This window comes from Varroa destructor, unplaced genomic scaffold (assembly GCF_002443255.2).
Source record: "Varroa destructor unplaced genomic scaffold, Vdes_3.0 BEIS01000003.1, whole genome shotgun sequence".
Taxonomy (NCBI): Eukaryota; Metazoa; Arthropoda; class Arachnida; order Mesostigmata; family Varroidae; genus Varroa; species Varroa destructor.
Genome location: NW_019211456.1, coordinates 38,642,879 through 38,661,429, shown reverse-complemented (window position 1 = coordinate 38,661,429; position 18,551 = coordinate 38,642,879). Strand labels below are relative to the sequence as shown.

General features: G+C 44.9%; 1 protein-coding gene across 1 annotated transcript in view; it reads right to left on the bottom strand.

Annotated features, from left to right (window-relative positions):
- LOC111246347 (glutamate receptor ionotropic, kainate 2-like) overlaps positions 1-18,522 on the bottom strand; it is a 294,379-nt gene extending 275,857 nt beyond the window's left edge. The window contains exon 1 of the mRNA XM_022795808.2: positions 17,203-18,522. Coding sequence (XP_022651543.1) covers positions 17,203-17,386 — 184 coding nt within the window. The 5' untranslated portion in view covers positions 17,387-18,522. The remainder of the gene's footprint in view (positions 1-17,202) is intronic.
- Between the last annotated feature and the right edge of the window lie 29 nt (positions 18,523-18,551).

Sequence of the window (18,551 nt, the reverse complement as noted above, 5' to 3'; positions counted from 1 at the left end):
TAAATATTTCATTTTGGATTCGAGTCGTATTTTCTTCTTGAAAAGATGTTCTGATATCTTAGCTATATCTGTCCGTGGTTACAATATGACTCATAAACTAGAAGCAGAATCGGGCATATATAACGTAATGGACTTTTACCACTGGAAAGTTCTAGGAACAAAAAAGTCTTCTCTAGAGGTAAAAGCACGCAGCTATAGGTGAGCTCAAACGGAGCAGTGGGCTAGTACGGACCGACAAATCTCAAACGCAACCATCTAGTTTCAATAGAACTGCGCTGTACTGCCCTATAGATACGACAAGCAGGTAATAGAGAATAGTCCTTCGATGGAGAAATGCTTAGCGCCTACGTTCCTAAGTACGGACGTAAGCACTCGCCCAACCGGCCGGCCGCCCGCTGCTCGTGCGATCTTTGATCATGCACTCATCTCCAAAGTACACACCGCACTCTGCGCGGATTCCCCCGGTGGCCATAAATTAGGACGCATTGACACGGTACTACCGACACGGAGGACAACAAACGACGACAGTACAGTATAGCACAATGAATCCACCTACAGTAAACGTCCTTCTCTTGCTAGTGTTGCTATTGGTGAAACGCCTCTACAATTGCCGAGCAGTAATTGTTCGCCGGGTGTTTGGCGCCCCAGGGCTCCATAGCAGTAGCGTAAGAAGGGAAGACAACGTCAAGGGCTGCGAGCTGGAAGAGGAATAGACCGTGGTCGCAAAGTTCTGCAGTAACCACGCGTAAAAGGCGGACAAACACTTCATGAAGAAAAGAGATAGATAGAGAGGAAGATAGTCTGCCATCATCCCGGACCCATGGCTGCAGGAGTGCCGTTATCCCATACGTAGCTATCCAACGCTAGTCATCGTCTATTCTTTGCTTCGCCCTGCGCTCTTCCTCATGCAACCGGAACGGCGGTATTATACTTATTCATTGCGCCATTTTTAGTGTTCTCTCAACATACGCAATGATTGCTTACCGACAAAACGCATGGATCCGTGCTCATGTATTCATATGGTATTAGGGTATTCGGAAGACAGGGATGTAGTATATAGACGTTCGATAAAAAACAAAGCAGAAGCTACACTAAAATTTGTAAATGTAAGCAGAGGCAGATATGTGTACGTCCACACAGCTAGAAGTCCATTTATATATGGTCACGGAAACACAGGGGCATACATACTCGCCGCTATTATATATAATATTGTGGATCACTTACACAGAAAGTCTAAACAGCGTTTAGTCACGGCATTATTTTGCAACTGAATGATTAAAAGGAGATTTTAAAAAGAAGAACATAATTGTTAAAGCAATAATCTTTAGGAAATGTAGTTTTTGTAGGAGTTGCAAGGAAATGTATTTAGCATAAACGAAATAAGAAAATGTTGCTTTTCCAATGCGTCAAGCGGGTTCGTCGATTGACCAATAAGTGAACAACAAGTTAAACTTCCACTTAGCATGATACAATGGTATAAACCGCTATCATACCGGCTTAAGAACGCCACTCATATATACGTATAGACCAGCCATTTGTTACTCCCACATTTTACTGTTCTTTTTTTGTTGTTTAGGGTAGCACGTAATGAACCAATGAAGCCTTTAGGACGTTAAAGCGAAGGTTGTGTGACGAAGGCAAGTCACTTCACTGGGTGGTGGGCAAGCATTTGGGAAACTGTATTTTCTTATTCATTTGACAATTCATGAGAACGCCTTAATAATATAACGAATAAATGAGTCAAGAAATTAGAAGGCAACTTTATGCTTACAGATTGGGATGTGAAGCTCAAATAATTTGAAACCGAATGTAAATGCTCTAACGATTGTTTGACAATAAGTAGCACGGAGTGCCGGACAGGGTTTACGATGGGCATGGCGCAAAATGTTCCCACTACCACGAGTTACAATGGCGGTCAGGTGTTGTATTTAATTTCTTCCTGACTGACTCTTGACCTTAAGCGTCCCCTAAACCCCGGCGTTCGGGTCGTATAACCGGGCAACCTCCATATGTATCCTTGCGACATTAGTGGTACCATCCATTTTCACCATCTACATTTATCAAGGTGGCCTGTATTAAGCATTTGGTAATTGTGGAGGACCGGAGACCCACCTAAAGGTAGCGACCTTCCATCGAGGAAGGCCCCCAGATTTTTGAGAAGAGGTCGTATTGTTCTAAACATTGAGGTTTATTTTATGTAGAATAGTAAACTTCAGCTGTTCCGTGTAGTTGCCCACATCAATCCAGGGTTTATTTAAAAAATAAATGGTCTAGATAGATAGATACGACCCAATTTGTTCTTAGAGCTTAATCTAGTTTATTGGATTTTCCTTGTGGTGAATGCTGTATAGCAAGCCAAGTAAAGGAATATGATTAAAGTGTGATAAACAACTGATCTATGTCTCTGAAGGACATTTCTGCATATACATAATTTGTGAATGGTACTATATATACACGGAATGTCAAGACAACCACCTTGGTCAACGGATCAATACGTTTGCGATGCTAAAAAAACCATATACTGGTAATTTGTAGTATATTTAGACACACATTAATACTGATTAATAAAAAATAGACTTCAATGAACACCATCAATTATATTTTATTTTTTGTGCGAATACGTCCTGCGTGAACGAACACTTTTGGGAGCCATTGTATATTTTACACATTTGTATTTATGCACGTATGTAAGTGTAAATCTGCAAATCCACTAGGGCATTTTATATACACTAGCATCGAAATCCGTGATAAAAACGCTGATCACAGCGTCACCGATTGCTTAGAAAGGAAGTGGGGTCGGACTCTTTAGATAACTGTTATGTCCATATTACCTGTTGATCCACGCTGCTTTTACTGATTCTGCCGATCATAACAGGGATAGAGTGGCCACTTCAGTACGTATGCTGTAATCGTACGCGTGTATGGGTCCGTGTTCCTGAACGCAGAAGGCCATCATACGTACATGATACTCTACAATGTCTACAGACACAGTTCTACACAGACGCGTGCTAGCCAAGCTCCCGTGTATCTGCTCTATGCCCCGGTGTGCCTGCTCTGTAGTCTGTTTGCTCGGTTCTGGTCGGAGGGAGGCACAGCGCGCATCTGTCTCTTCATGTATTCATCCATATCCGCCGGGCAACAACCATCTCGGCAAAGATTACAGATGTTGCCATCTAATGCATCCTTTTCTGACATAAATGGAAGGAGTGGTTCAACGATCAGATTCGAGTTAGGTCCTATGTGAATGATCCATCCCAATAATGAAATTTCCTACCTTTCCTTACATCTTTTCTCCTTCTTACGTCATTTTCGTTCACTCTTACTCTATTCATCTCATTCGAACTGATTAGTTATTATCTCATCGGCTGCAATTGTCTGTGTGTAAGTCAGAAAGAACAACGGGTGCAGGACCAAAGCGTGACAGGACCATCGGCGATCCACTTCATATATAAGTTTCGTTCTCCAACAATCTCTTAGTTTCCTGTCCGCTCACCATCCCAACTAGCCAGAAGCAACGGAATAGTGTATGGAAGTAAAAGGGGGGCAAGAGTGATGACTCGTCGTGAGCCTGCATAAACAGAGGTAGGACACAGCATAGGGCTTGGAATGAATTCTGTCGTTTCGTAGGACCTCGTAGTGAGCGTTTGTCTAGGCCTCCTGCTGCTAGCTTATACGACAACAGTGCCTTCTATTTTATTACATCGCGCCACTAACGCCCTTGCCACCATCTAATAGAAGAGCTCGTTCTTGGACAACCCTCAACTAGCCATGATACGAGGGCAGGAGGGGGACTTCAGTCTCCAGCTGAGGTGTGCGGATATTTATCCGCTTCTCTTTAGCTGATGTCACGAAGCGCTGCTGCTGCTGCTGCTGTGGCACTACAAGAAGCCGCAATGGCTACTTTGGTAGTCTTGGCGAATCAGGCCTAGCGGCAGGAAAAATCTGAGTGTCGTTTGCTATCTCTTTGCCGTCACGGATGTAAGGAAGCAAAAAGAAAAGAGAAAAATCAGGTGAACGGCTAAAAGTGAAATCCTGCCAACAATGCTTGGAGCTCCGTTAGCAAGCAAGTGTGGAAATATGGCGACTCAGGAGCTAAAGGAACATAGTTGTGGCGGCAATGATTTCCGTCATAATCACAAAAAAAAGATCACTACAGAACAAGCACACAGCACAATGAAGCCAGTGTCAGTCGAGTTGATCTTGCTTAGCAGGTCTGTGTTATGTTACCATTGGCGAATTAGGAGAAAGAAATCAAGACACGCTTAGTGTATGGGGTAAAACGAAATTCCGACCGAGTGACAAACGAGAAGACCGTCTCCTTCGAGATTAAAGCCCTACTCGGCCATTTGTGGAAGGGACAGTTACTACGTCTTACTGCTAAAAACAGAACGCCAAAACGCGGCGACGATTATCAGGGTCTCGACAAGGGTGTAGCGAAACATTCTTCCAATACACTTAAAGGGAAGCGGACAAGATGGCACCCACGTCGAGATGGACCGAGTATCGCCCACGCTGGAAGTTAGTGCAAGCAACTGTTACCATCATAAATAGTCGGTATTCTCCAACGTCCATTACACTGTTTAGTCTGTTTCTTGTATACCTCAAGCTGTATAACGAACGCGAGGACGTCTACAAATATACAGAAAAGCTTAATATACAAAAATATGAAAAAAATCACTGATACAGGGTGGAATGCTTCTGACTCTTTTGTTAGGCTAACTTAGAGTATATGAATTTTTACGTACAACGTAAGAAGTTGACCTTCACATTAGAACATTCAGTGTCCATATGCATATGTTGATGCTGTTATTTAGTAAATGGCATTTTAATTAGAGCGATTACCATATCGTTTTTGTTAAATGTGGTCGCTCGAAATTTGTCCTTTGTCCCTAACAAGTGCTACTGATAGCCTTCCTCTAAAGGTCCTATTTTCCATTAACAGCTTTTAGGTCTTCCGCTAATTCAGACCAGACGCTGATGAGTAGAATGTCAGGTGCCTTAAAACTTGATTAAAATGTGTTTAACCGTACAAGCGGTGTTTCTACAATTAGAAAGGCCAGCCAGCTAAAAGCACCGGGACAACGTAACCGAAGTGGCTTGGGTCAAACATACTGCTCGTTATATCCGGCGTCGCAGAGTAGAACTACGCGACGTGAAGGTATTAACCAACAGGGAAAATTATTAGTTAATGACCAGAATAGGTCCGACAGGTTAGTAAGTTTTGTTCCTTTTTCTCCTACATTTAAGCAAGCGGACTCTCGCTATTGCAAGTTAAGCAACGACATAGCAACTATGTAGAATCGCTCCTTGCGTACTTCTTTTTCTTGATTGACTTAGGTTATTTACAATTGACGTTCCCTTAAATGTTTTCTTTTCGACCGGCTTAGCATTCGTTACATTTGGAAAAGTCGTGCAAAAAGCGACTGAATAACAGGATTGTCTGTCCCCATCGCCTGATCAAGTACCGTCTGTGAGAAGCTTGAAGAGTCCGCAATTGGCTTGTTGAGGAGGCGCGGGAGTTAAGAGCTCCGAATCCGTTCGAAGTGGAACAAAAGAACTCTAGGGAAGGGGCCGCCGCCCAGCAGAATTAGGATTAGTCTCGGAGGATCTGCACAACAGAGCGAAAAGGTGAAAACGAATAACCCTTGGACGATGGGAGCCATGGCAGCTTTGCTAAGCCGACACTGGTGTTCTGATGCCGTCCAAAGGGTGGGCGACCAATGGAGTTAGTTCAAGGCAAAGCGTCGCAAGTAATCCCTACTCTCATGGTGAATAAGACTCAATAAAAGCTAGCAAACCCGTCTTCAGCTTTCGCTGAGCTAGTGCCACCCTCTAGTGGAAACATTTCCTAAGTTTCGCGTATGTGTGCGTGCGTGAGTTTATAACGTACAAGCTTGGAAACTTTGAAAACGTCCAGCCACTACAAGTTGACTAACTCTGCCTGATCAGGCAATTTTTTCTGTCCCCTCACCAATGTACTCTTTGGCAATCTTAACGAAAGTCCGCTGGGACGTTCTCCCTTTTTTCTGATCCGCTCCCGTTCGCATTAATGCGCCTGACGACAGCAGCAGCAAGGGCGCGACTCACCGAGTCCAAGCCGTATTAATTCCTTTTTGCGATCTAGTTAGCCTCGCTTTCAGCAACATTGCCACAAAATTAGCTGAAAACTAAGATAACAACAACCAGCATACGGCAGCATTTTAGGGAACAGTGCCTCCAGGGCAAAGACCGGCGATGAGTGGCTTGCTGAGTACTCGGGGAAGCATCAATAATAATCCGCAAAGTGAGGGGCAAATGGCAAGGAGGAGAACGAAACGGCAATGTAGAGTAAGAACAGCACAGCGCTAAGGAAAGCAGCAAAGATAGTCGTAGAGACATGTATATAGAGCTTAGAAGGGAAGTGTAAGGAGAAGTAACAAAAAGATAGCAGCACAGAATGGAAGAAATATAAAGCTGTGCAAACGCTGATGCGAAGCTGTGTTTGGCCTCCTGTGTCATGCGTAAAGGAAACGACAGCTCATGCGCGACAGAAGATGCGCGCGCGAGTACAGAGCTGTGGTTTACTACTGGAGAAAGGAGGACGAAAAAGGAGGTCGAGTCAAAGAAGCCGGCCCGGGTCTGCCATAGCGTCGGTAGCGGTAGCACTAGTGTCCAAGAGTCGAGAGGCGTGCAGGCAAGCATCTGATAACACTGCTATACGTCTAGGGCAATGGCCGTATTACTTCTAACATGTTGCTGCACGAGCCTTCCGTCCCGCCCTGCTACTGCTGCTGCTGCCTGAGGAACGATCGAGCTCGTTTGCTGGCCAGCCATTTAACGGTAGCTGAGAATAACGGGGGCAATATTACAGCAATATTGCAACGGCTTGCTCGCAGGAGCTAAACTACATATGGGCCATATTCTCCATATCCAGCTTCATGTGGGCTATGAAGAACGAGGCCGTAACTAGGATCAGCTATGTGCTTCTAAGGGGAAGAAGGGATAACGGCTCGTTGAACTTTTTGAGGAGAGCGCGTTTCCTATCTCCGAGTGCCAGCAGAGGCGCCTGTACCGGTATCGTTTCGTTCTCGAATGTACACAGCCGAAGCACTGATCAACACGACAGGCCTGTCGTCGCTGCCATTGTCTGATGTCGAACTTTGACCAGATGCAAGGTCGAGTGTATTGCTCCGTCAGTTGCATTGCACTCATATGGGCAGAAAAAGCGAGAAGATTAAGGAGAAAGAAATAGCACCTGAAGCTACGACGATGATCCGCTGTCCGATATCGCAGGGTTATCACAGCAACTCTAAGATTTTGATTTTAGCGAGTATCACCAGACCTAAGCATAATGTTACTTTATTGAGAACATCTTTGAATTTACACAATGTTCACCATTTCAGAGGTTGACGTGTTTGACGAACTTAAACTTCAATAGATTGATCTGAAATTTTGGCGTCCAACTTTTTATGTAAAATGCAAAATGACTTTCTACGCACCGAGTTTGAGCTGTATTTGGACATAAGACAAACAAGCTATTGAAGTAGAGCCTTGCTCTGCTTTAACAGCAATTCTAGACATTGGCTGATGAGACCAAAGTCTTTTATACCGATACTTTCTATACGTCTCATAAATAAACCGATCTGTTGTTAAATGTACGCCAGATACTAGTCGAGAATCCTAAAACATATATATATTGGGAAATGGTATTAGCTTATACAGTTCCAGCGTTCTGCACCCTATATATATATATATATATATATATATATATGTATATATATAGCGGGAGACAGATACACATTACCTGATGCTATCTTCCTAATGTATTAGCCAATTGAGCTACGCTTGCTGTCGGTATATCGCTGGTAATTAACTAGACCAGAGCCCGCTGAAGATTTCCGGTTCGAAGTTTGGAATAGCCTTCGCAAACTGAACACTAGACTATAATGACGGCCACAGGCCGTGCGAGTGCCATAACCTTAGAAATAGCGGCTGTTGTCCGATGTAAGATTTGTGGCGCGCAACGTTCCAAGGGTGGTAGGCAACAGCACTTTGTTGACAATTAACGGCATTGCCTTACGCGTTTTTGACCGTGAGTTCTCCCCCGTAACATACGCGGCATATATACCTCCTTTACCCTGTGACTGAGTGCTAGCCAGTTTGCCGTAGCTTGTTCTTATCTCCGTAGCTTGACTACCTTCGAATGTCATGGCCCACTACCCCAAAGACTCATCGTTACATTCCATCTGTACGGTCGTCCACCTTCGTGAGGTAGGCAGTAGACCTAATTCTGATTGTGTTCTTTTTTTTTTTAGAGTTGATGGCTTGTGGTGTAGATTAGATATTATGGAATCAATATAGTCTGATAATGGACGTTTACGCAACGATATGTAAAAATGACAAAGAGCAAAGTCTGTTAATTCGAGACTCACTCCCATTTCCTATATATGCGGTTAACGTTATTATGTATAGCTCCGTCCACATACGCCACAAAAACTGCAACAATTACTATTACAGGATGTATTTTCGAAATTTCGCTTATAGAAGGCTTGCCTTATTTGACTACACATGTTGTACACATGTGTTTGTCAAACACGCATGACTGGTCTTAGACCTAAACTCGCTTGCATAAAAATGATTTCCGGTCAGTACGCATATACAAGCACACACCCATACATTATCGTCAAAAACTTCCGTACTTATTCAGTTCCATGCGCTACCTATATGTATTGACGTTTCCACCAGTTCGACAGAGAAGGAGTTGCATTTACATTTCCTCCTGGAGATGGCAAAACAAACGGCATGCCAAATGGCTTTTCGTAATGACTGGTATTCTGCGATGATTCGATCGACCGTTGACTTACTATGGGGAACACAGACGATTTTTTGATTCTGTGAGGTCGTGTGCGGTGTCACCGTCATAACGGTACATGTCTATTATCCAGCCTATGCAAATAGAGGCGACGAACGGTAGAGGTCTAATCAGGAGATAGTGTTACGCCACCGACCTGCATTCTCTTCTGCTAATAGGCTAGATAGCAAGCCTGATCTCCTCCCTTTAGTCTGATAGTCAACTTCATCGACATTGTGGCCCACAAATCGAGCCCGCGACGGCGATTTAACCAGGGCCCGCTTCGAACGAGATTTGGCGAACTACTGCGAAAAGCAGTTGCCTCACAGAACTTACCCCACCTTGACATATATGGCGTTGTGAGTGGCTGCTGCTGTTTTCGCAACTCCTATACCTTCCATTGCCCAACGCTATGGAGGGTGTAACTAGAGCTAAGATGGCATGTACGGCACGTGCTTCTGCCGATCTACAGAAAGGCGCTACCTCATCCGAGCGATGTTTGAGCTGCTCTGAAAGGAGCGACGCCAAAAGGCCGACCACTGCCGAGATCGGCACTGCCATTGCACACAGTTTCAACGACGATGACACCAACAAAGACCATGGACAGACGAGGATGCGGAAGAAGTGTATGGAAGGGGCAAAAAGCCTGCCAATTTTATTATAGCATAGTTATCTATATACGCTGCACGTCGTCACTCTCTCCCTGAGACTAAAGCAGTAGATTCGTTGTCTGTCGTTATCACCTCGGCTATACTACCGCCTGATGTATGAACATACCCCACAAACGCCGCTGGCTCTGCAACCTAAGGATATCGGTGCTTGGCACTAGGAGGTAAAAGGTAGGCCTTACCCGTTATCCGCTATCACCCGCAACGATCTGAACCATTTGCCTCCCCTCTTTTATCTCCCCCTGCTCTCTATCGTATACGGGATTTTTGGTTGTTGGGGTTTCTCCAACCGCCTGCCAAACATATCGTATGTTGGTGGCTATGCGCGCGCAGCAAGCACGCTCATTAAGTCCCGAGTGCCGTCTCAGTTCTCAGCATCGAATCTACCCACAGCTGGTAGCTAGTGGCAGTGACGGATGCCATTCGCAACCTCCTTGCAGGCCAAATTTACCGAGTGGCTGATTCCAGTCTAAGCACTGGAGGTTCTACTACGGATTGTGTGCGTGTTTCCGAGAATTAGAGTGTATGACTAACATCCAGGTAAACCGAGAAGCAGGTCTATGAAGGTGGTAACTCTCCCGGGACCTCATTCATTTCAGATCTAGACCAAAAGTCAGGAAAAACCTAGATACTTCATGTCTTTTTAGCGTTTGCCCTCGCCACTATATTTACCCCCTCCACTAACTCCTTGCAACCTCTAGCTCGAGAACATATATTTCTCCCATTTAGTTGGTCAACAGCAGTCACTTGTCCTAACTTGCTGGTACCTAGAAAAAGGAACCAACCGAAGAAGGTAGCCTTGAACAGCCAGGCTAACGGTAGAACCATGACCATTTCGAAAAGAATCTTTGTAGAATCGCAAGAATCGTACAGAATGGTAGGACTTGATAGAAATAGTCTGACCTATCCAGTTGCTTGTAAAGGCTTTAGAAAGAAGTAGAAGGTCACTGTCTGGTAAAATCAAGATGAACATTTTTAGACGGCTACTCAAGATGTTGACCGCTTTTCTTTGATATTAGAAGGTGAGCTTGTTTATATATGGATTAATCTATAAATATTGGTCTGTATTGGGATTCATGCTTTGCAGTTATTTAAAACACATTTGAATTCTGCGTCTACTTCCAACTACCAACTACGTGATATATCTAAACACTTCCAAATGTAACACGTATAACAGGGCTGTTAGGCGCAATATTGCAGTTCCAACGACTATTACCTCTTTTGAGTCGGATTTTGACCATTCAATCGATTTAAAAATCGGATGCACCCCACAATACTTGTGAGAAGTACTCTCCGCATTAAAAACCATCGTATGTGTTTGTTTTCAAGAACTCAATGATTGAAATTGGCTGACGGTAATACTTTGTGTATATGATCTTAACGAAGCGTTGTCTAGCACAACATAAACTACTTTCGTAGCGTTTCAGCCGAACCTTACTTTTTTTGGATGCTTTCGAATTTCTTTTTTGTATTGTGTTCTTTTCTGCGTGCCTGTCTGTGTACGTTCCAATTGTACAGCGATATCGGATCCGCGCCATTCACACACAGACAACACCGTTAGCAGCACTATTGGCACCGTTACAGTGTAATCCTGATCCGAAGCTGATACACGAACATCTCGAAACCGTCTCCGCCTCACCAATCTTCTTCACAATACATTTGTTTACCCACCCAGATGGGCGGTTGCGGCAGCAAAGACAACTAGGCGACACGGCCACGTTACCTTTTGTTGCAGTTAGCCCCATTCTATTACCCGGCCACCCCCAGAAATTCCGCAAGCGCTTACCCGGCGGAACAACCGCGTCACTACAACACAAACACCAGCGGGCCGGCCGGCCGGCCAGCGAGCATGGCAGTCAGTTGTCTGCTTAAGTTGTTCAGCGTTGGCTGTGCCCCCTCTCTACAGGTTGAGACGAGGGGATGTTCCCCACTGTTTCACTCCTTCGATCTCCGCTTTTTCTCTCTCTGAAGAACGTTAGTAATGTCGTCTCCATTCTAAAAACTGCTGTTGCTCATTCTCTTTTCTATCCATTTGAGGTGTGCGGAATCTGTTTGAACAATAGCTCTGATTTTGTACTGCTAGTCGCAGGCGAGGGGTGGTGGGGGCGCAAAAAAGTAACCGAACGTAGCAGTGCCGACGACCGGTGCAGCCGAAAGGTTGGTGGGGAGCATAAAGATAAAAGAGCGAGGATAATGTTGAGTGAAAGAAAAGCTGAACTAACGGCGGGGCTTGTGTAAATGGAACTTATTGTGACCAAGACCCACTGCAGGCGGGCCACCAGGCTATCCGAGCCCTGTGTTATTTCCAGGCTCGCGCTGCCCGGGTTCTAGTGGTTCTGCCCGTCCTAGTTTGCTACGATAGTGGCAAATAGAAGGAAGACGCATATGCCGGCTACTCAAAGAAGAGGAACCTGATCTTAGCCCTGTTACCAGGACTTTGTAGTACTAGGTTAAATAATGCCACAGAAGAACAACCAAATAAGAAAGTAGTTACAAGAATGTACAGCTTCAACACAATCTTACTCGTTAGGCCGCTATCCGCTATTGGCAACTCAAGCTCAAACAGGCACAGGTCGTCAATTAATGTGTTTGTTTGCCGTTTTTGAAAGGTGCAACGGCACAGTATGGTAGAGTTAGGGCGAGAAAGGAACTAGGCCTACCGAGCCCAAGGGTTAACTCTCCCTGGGAAATTCACATTGAAAATGGAATAAAGTAGGCAATAAGGAAAAAAAAACGTGAGAAAGATAAAAAAATAAATTCGTGTTACACAGCGAAGTCAAAACATTTGTCTGCTTTCCCAATTCCGTCCCATGGAAAAGCCATTGGATAATATATAACTAGCCCGGTCTGACCCGGCTTTCTGACGCCCGTGCAACCATTGTCGTCGCCTCATTGTATGTCTTACGATCAATGTATACACGTACGTTGATGATTGAATGAGCTGCCTGTCTTAATGCCGATATCACTCGGTGAGATTACCATTTTATCTTAGTTTGGCTCAGCATTTTGACGTCGCAATACCGATAGTTATCAGAATTCTACAATAGGAAATTGGCGACAGTCTTATAAATGTCTGACTATTATTTAGATACATGATGTTGTGGAGCCTGCTCATCAAGTACATATTAGTAATGGATTTTAGTAGAAGTCGACCACCTCTAATCCGCTTAATTCGTAAGGCAATAAAGTTGCTCAAGTAAATATTTTAGTTTCCAAAAACATAAACAAATACAAAATGGTTTCTAACTTTTCTCAGAGTCATCATCCTGGATCGCACATAAGTACAAATATTATAAGAAACAAAAACAAACATGAATAATAATATCTAATAGACTTTCAGTATCCGTTTTTCACTTTGGACGTATTACGATCGATGTGGCGGTACATAAACAGCATTAGCTGCCTACCAAAGCTCCACATAGAAACAGTGAGCTGAGAGGCTGCAGACCAACGGCGCACCCACGGGGGTTGCGCGTCATTTTAAAAAGGTGGACAGCAAACGAGCGACTCGTATATGAAGCACTGCCCCCCTAACCCTTCTTTATTCAAGGTCCGTTGTCCCCCTAGACGCTTGTTTTCTATCAACAAAAAACCCTGAACAAACAAAAAGTCCTGAAGCCTGGTTATGTAATGCCACAGGTACGAATAACCAACAGGTCAGTGTCGACGGTCGCCTTTCCTGCCATGGCGGTGCTCTTCGCAGCTGCTGCGGCTGCTGCTCGAAACGTTAGCTTCTGCGTGAAGGAAGCGACCAGACATCGCGAGCGGTGGCAATACAAGGGACAGGCAGCAGTGGCGGCCCAGTGTTACGTCCCTCATTTATAATTGTCAGCCAACAACAGACGCTATGCATGGCGTCACTATCAGAAAAGTGGCAGCGGCAGGATGATCGGTATCCGATGAAAATGGCTTGTAGATGTCGCTTTGCTTTGCTTGTCGTTTTTTTCCTTGAGCAGAAAAACGTTCGGTGCGAAGGACTAGCATCAGACGGAAACAGATCCAGTCTGACCTCGTTTAACGGTCGGACTCCTTTAAAGTTCTCCATGCCTCGCCTAGTCTCAGCGTTAACACAATTACTGCTGCGCAATGCAATATCAGGATACCAACACACGATCCTGCTTGTCGCTATTTGATCGTAGCCGCTATCCGCGATAGTTGTTAGTACATCGCATGTAAGGGTGTACTCGACTGAAGTCGCTTGGCGACCCACCAAGCATGTTTGCGCATAGTTCTCACGATTGTATTGTGAGGAATAAAGTGGGTTTAAAAAAAAAAGAAGCTTACAAGACTTTGGTCCACATAAATAGATGCCATGCTGGTACGATTCCGAGAGGCCACACCAATGAAAGAACGGCTTTTCTAAGCAACAGCCGCCGGATTGTTAACAGATGTTTCCAGCCGTACCAGGTGGAACCGTAAATGGTGCAACCTACGACAAACGCAAGCATGGCTAGTTTGTCTCTACAGACGTGTCTGTGCGTGTCTGCCGAGAGGAACGTCTAAGGCACGAAAGGACATAAGGCCGAGCATAAGGTTAGGTAAGGTAAAGGCCGCAGGGAAAAAACATGTCGGTGCTGCTGCTGCTGCTGGCGGACAGACGACTAGGTGTGCGGGACCTACGGAGCTGAAACGTGCGTGCATGTCACAAAGCTACGACTATAGACCGAAAATACAGAAAGATAAGCAGACATGTGTACGTGCAGGCCGGCCTGTACTAAAATGGTGGCGGAAACTGCGGCAGCCGAGATAGAAAAAGCGTGGGAACCAACTAGCGCAGGTGGGATACCGACTTAGGAAAGGCAGAGAAGCGGATTGCTGCAACTGGATGACATAGAAGGACATGACGGTACGGAGAAAAATTGAGGATAAGTGAACGACGAACGATGAACAGCAATAGCGAAGGCAACTAGTGGAATACTACTGCTCCTATATTTCTAATGCGCTAGACCCGCTGATATGAATCAAAAGTGAGTGAGAGGAAGGTGAGACAGAAAAAAAGAAATAAAAGGAGTATCATATAGATGAAAAAAATAGTAGCGATTTTTTCTGCGTGCGCTAGCCGAAGCAACGGCAGCGGCGACGGCGGCACCAGCAAGGACATAAGGTGCGCAAACAGAGAGTTTCGCAGAAAGTCGAACAACTGAATGGTAGTAGTAGCTAGGAAGAGGAGAACGGCGTAATCGGGAACGGCTTTTCGAAGATTGTCTTACGCACGACTCAACTGACAACGACAACGCAAATGACGGCCGCTAAAACAGCCAGAAATCCGACATCCCTGAGACTCGAGGCCCAGAAGCCGCGTGGAAAAGCTTCGCTACAAGAAACAGGTTGGCTGAGTGGGATGAACCGATCCGTGCGGAAGCTTTTGTGAGGCTGCTAGAAGCATAATACTGGTAATCTAAAAGGAAGCCAGATTGGGTTAGGAGAAGGACCAAGAACTGCCCACATACAAAGAAAACAAGACAAAGATCGGAGGAACGGAGCGGCGGTAAGCGCGCTGTCCGCTTCCCTCGTAGCGGCTACTAGGTGACGGCCAGACCATCGTATGGGTTTATAGCCGGGATATGGCCTCGATAAAAATTGCGAGGTTAAAAGTCCCGTTTTTACGGTCCGAAGACAGGAGAGAAGACGAAAAAGCTGCAGTGGTCGGCTCAGTGCAAGATTGTGCAGTAGAATATCGGTTAGCGAGAAAGAGGGCACTGCCCGCGGCTGTATAACCAATGTCGATCGAACCCGAAAAAAAAAGGGAACGCAAGAAAGTCGTTGAAAAGATGTGGTCGTTAACCTGTCTGCCCAGTAGCCCTTCCAATGATACTGACTCGATGAACGGGTTATGTGTTCATGTTTATATAATCAAGAAATATGTATAAATATGTAAAAATATCTCTAACACGCGCACATCAATACGCAGATCCCTGTTCGTAAAACAGAACCTGAGGCAGAGACACAAGACACTTTATGGTTCTGGTCATCAGCTTAAATAGGCTGTCATGGCAGATCGGCCAATACATCTAGATGTTTACTAAGCGTGCGTGTGTTATGGATGTGGTCCGACAGATTAAGGAAGTGCTGAGACAGAGATCGACCTTTATATACAAAATAGGTATGTGATTCAAGAAGGAGGTGCCGCTCCGTCTAGCCCAGTGCATGCCCCTTGATGCTCAAGCTTTTCGATAACTCTCGAATGTCGGAAATTTGCTTGAGCTAGTTTCTGTTAGGAAACCGTTTGCTTTAATGGATTGATTAACGCTTTTGTGATACGCGAAAACTAATGGAAAAGTATCAGTTTCATGTTTCTAGCACGATTGGTTATACTCATCAATATCAATTTGGATATATACTAGCAGAAATGTGCACCAGTAATAATATGGTATACATATAGACATACGTACATCTATTAATGTATATATATAAATAAATAATATATTAATATATATTTTACCAGTGCAAAGTAAAGTCTGAGCATTTCGGTGCCACTTTATAAATTATTCTTTCTATACAACGTTCGAACGCGAGACAAAGGCGCTGTTAGTTTCTTTTATGCATTGAAGATTAGACAATTCAAGTTCAAGAATCAAAGATCAATTTCGAAAAATCTCGGTTGTGATTGTTTTTCTATAGTGGATTAGTTAATTGTTAGACATGTTTGGGGGTCGAATTCGAGCACTTTTAAAACTCGTACCTTGGCTTAGAGCTCGCAGGCATTTCAAGCGGCTTGTTCTGAAGGTATGCGATTCTGGGACTAGGACTCGCCCAAAAGTAGCGAATATTACTAGCCCTATTGATATTATCGAGCACTGCAGTAGCTATTCAAACCTTTTAATCAGCAAATGCATGATAGGATAAGCGTTTTCCTCAATGTAGAAAGTCAAAACAAGGAAGGCTTGTTTTTTGATTATTCGAGAAAATTCGTTTATGTCCTCTGTCAGACTAATATGTACAACTAAAATACCCAACGTTTAGATCAGATCAGCACTTATGTTTTCAAAGGAAAGTTGGTGTGCTAGGTTTTTGTACGATGTGTGTTTCCGATAAGAAAACACCTATTCAATGTCTATCTTTCGTTTTTTATATGACATGCTGAGCAAATTGACAGCAAGTACGTACATACACCGAACTGGCAAAATTGCCATCTTTATTTAGTGTAACTTAGCGTTATCAAAAGCATTGCGTTAATGCCCTCCTCACACCCAACGTTGTAGATCATTCCCGCACATGGTCTTAGGTTTAGTAGGCAGACATGTCAGTTCCGGAACCATGATGGGGACACGCTCATCGCTCAGTGTTTCGTTCACTACTAGCAGTATCTTAGCAGGACTTTTCATACCTTTGTGTGCGTTTCCTATACGTGAAACAACATCCGTTAGGAAAAAAGACCCTGGGTTTTCATAAAAACCCGCTCAATCTCTTCCGTTCGTTCGTTTTATCTAATGATGGAAGCTGGTGATAGCGACTGAGGGTCGCGAGTCGACAGCCGCTAGAAGCAAACGCCAGGAATCGGTCTAGATAAAGCCAGAGACAGATAGTTTTGCTTGAGTGTCGCATCTATGTATAGGCTACGTGTGTACTTGGACGTTTCTGTATCTGTGTGTTTCTATGTGTATATATATGTTTAAGGCGGTAGGTAGATAAGAAGGCGAGTATATTGGGAACAGTTATGTTAGTCGGATATAGGTATTTGAAAAAACTTTGGGTAACACTTACCGACATTGATGACGGGCGGGAGAGCCGCGCATCTCGTGACGAAGAGAAGGAGAAGGCTGGAATAGACGAAGAGACGCCGCGAATCGGCCCAGTCAGCGCTGCTGTTGCCAGTTCGACTTTGCGGGCTTGGCCTGGTAGACGGTGGCCGACTCCTGCTCAGCTGAGTGCCTATCAGGAATAACATGATCCCCGGAAGAACAAGGGGTTCAACAGGGATTTGCGCAGCACCAAAAATAGCGATGGCGGCAGCCGCTAGGCTTGCAGGCGACAACCGAATAAACTTCGTCGTCCTCGATGACGATGGTAATTCTAGCGGCGTTTAGCGTTCGCCGTTCCACCACGGCTACCACACGGCGGAGAAGTTTTCAAAGCTTATGGTCCGTGAGCCTAGTGAGGTCGCTGACGTTGTAACTCAGCGACTGGCAGTTTGAAATTCAGCGACAGAGGACGTGTTCATGCCGTGCGCCGGTGTGTGACGCGTCCTTGTCTTTGTTTGCTCTTCCTGCAACTGCTAGCGGACTCGACTCACGGCCTCAATTCCTGGCTGCATCAGGATCCCAAAAGTCTTGTCGGCGGCTCGTTTTCCAATTCAAGAATCATCAGAAAGATTATTTGTATCGTCGGCTCACTATGGACTCAAAATCAATCGATGTATAGCTGTTCCAGCCAAATCGATTCGTTGATGGATTGGTAACTCGATTAAGCCATATTACTTGTTTTGCGTATTGTTCTTAGCTTCTGTTATGGATGGCTAAGCTGAATCTGCACGACTCTCCGGTCCGCGATTGGGCACGCCGTTTGAGCTAACGTAATCAAACTATTCACGTAGATAATCGCCAGACGTACTCGTGTCTTCGTGTCAGTGACATCGCGAAGCCCAAGTTTGAGCGTTTGTCAGGCATCGGGATCCTTTTTTATACCATTTAGCGTTGCCGAATAGCCGTCCTTATTGATTTTTTATCTTCTGACTGTCGTTGTCGTCGACAGAGCGCAGCCAGGACGTCCCCGCCAGGGCAGTCGTTATCTCTGGTTGCTGCGGCCGCTGTGGTTGGTTTCGCTGGCGCTTCTTTGTGAGGGTCGTTTACTTGGTGAGTTCCAAATCAGGTTGACGTATAGTAAAGTGTCGTAGTAGAAGTTATCAAATTAGCAACAGCTATTGTCACCGGACATCTACATGAAAACACTCACGCGCGCACACAATCACACACAGACGGAGCGAATGCTACACACACCGTTGTCTTCCTTTTCCTGCACTTCTTCTGCGGCTGGCTCACTACGATCACCATCACCATCATCATTAACATCATCACACCACCTCCACCACCACCACCTCCACCACCACCACCACC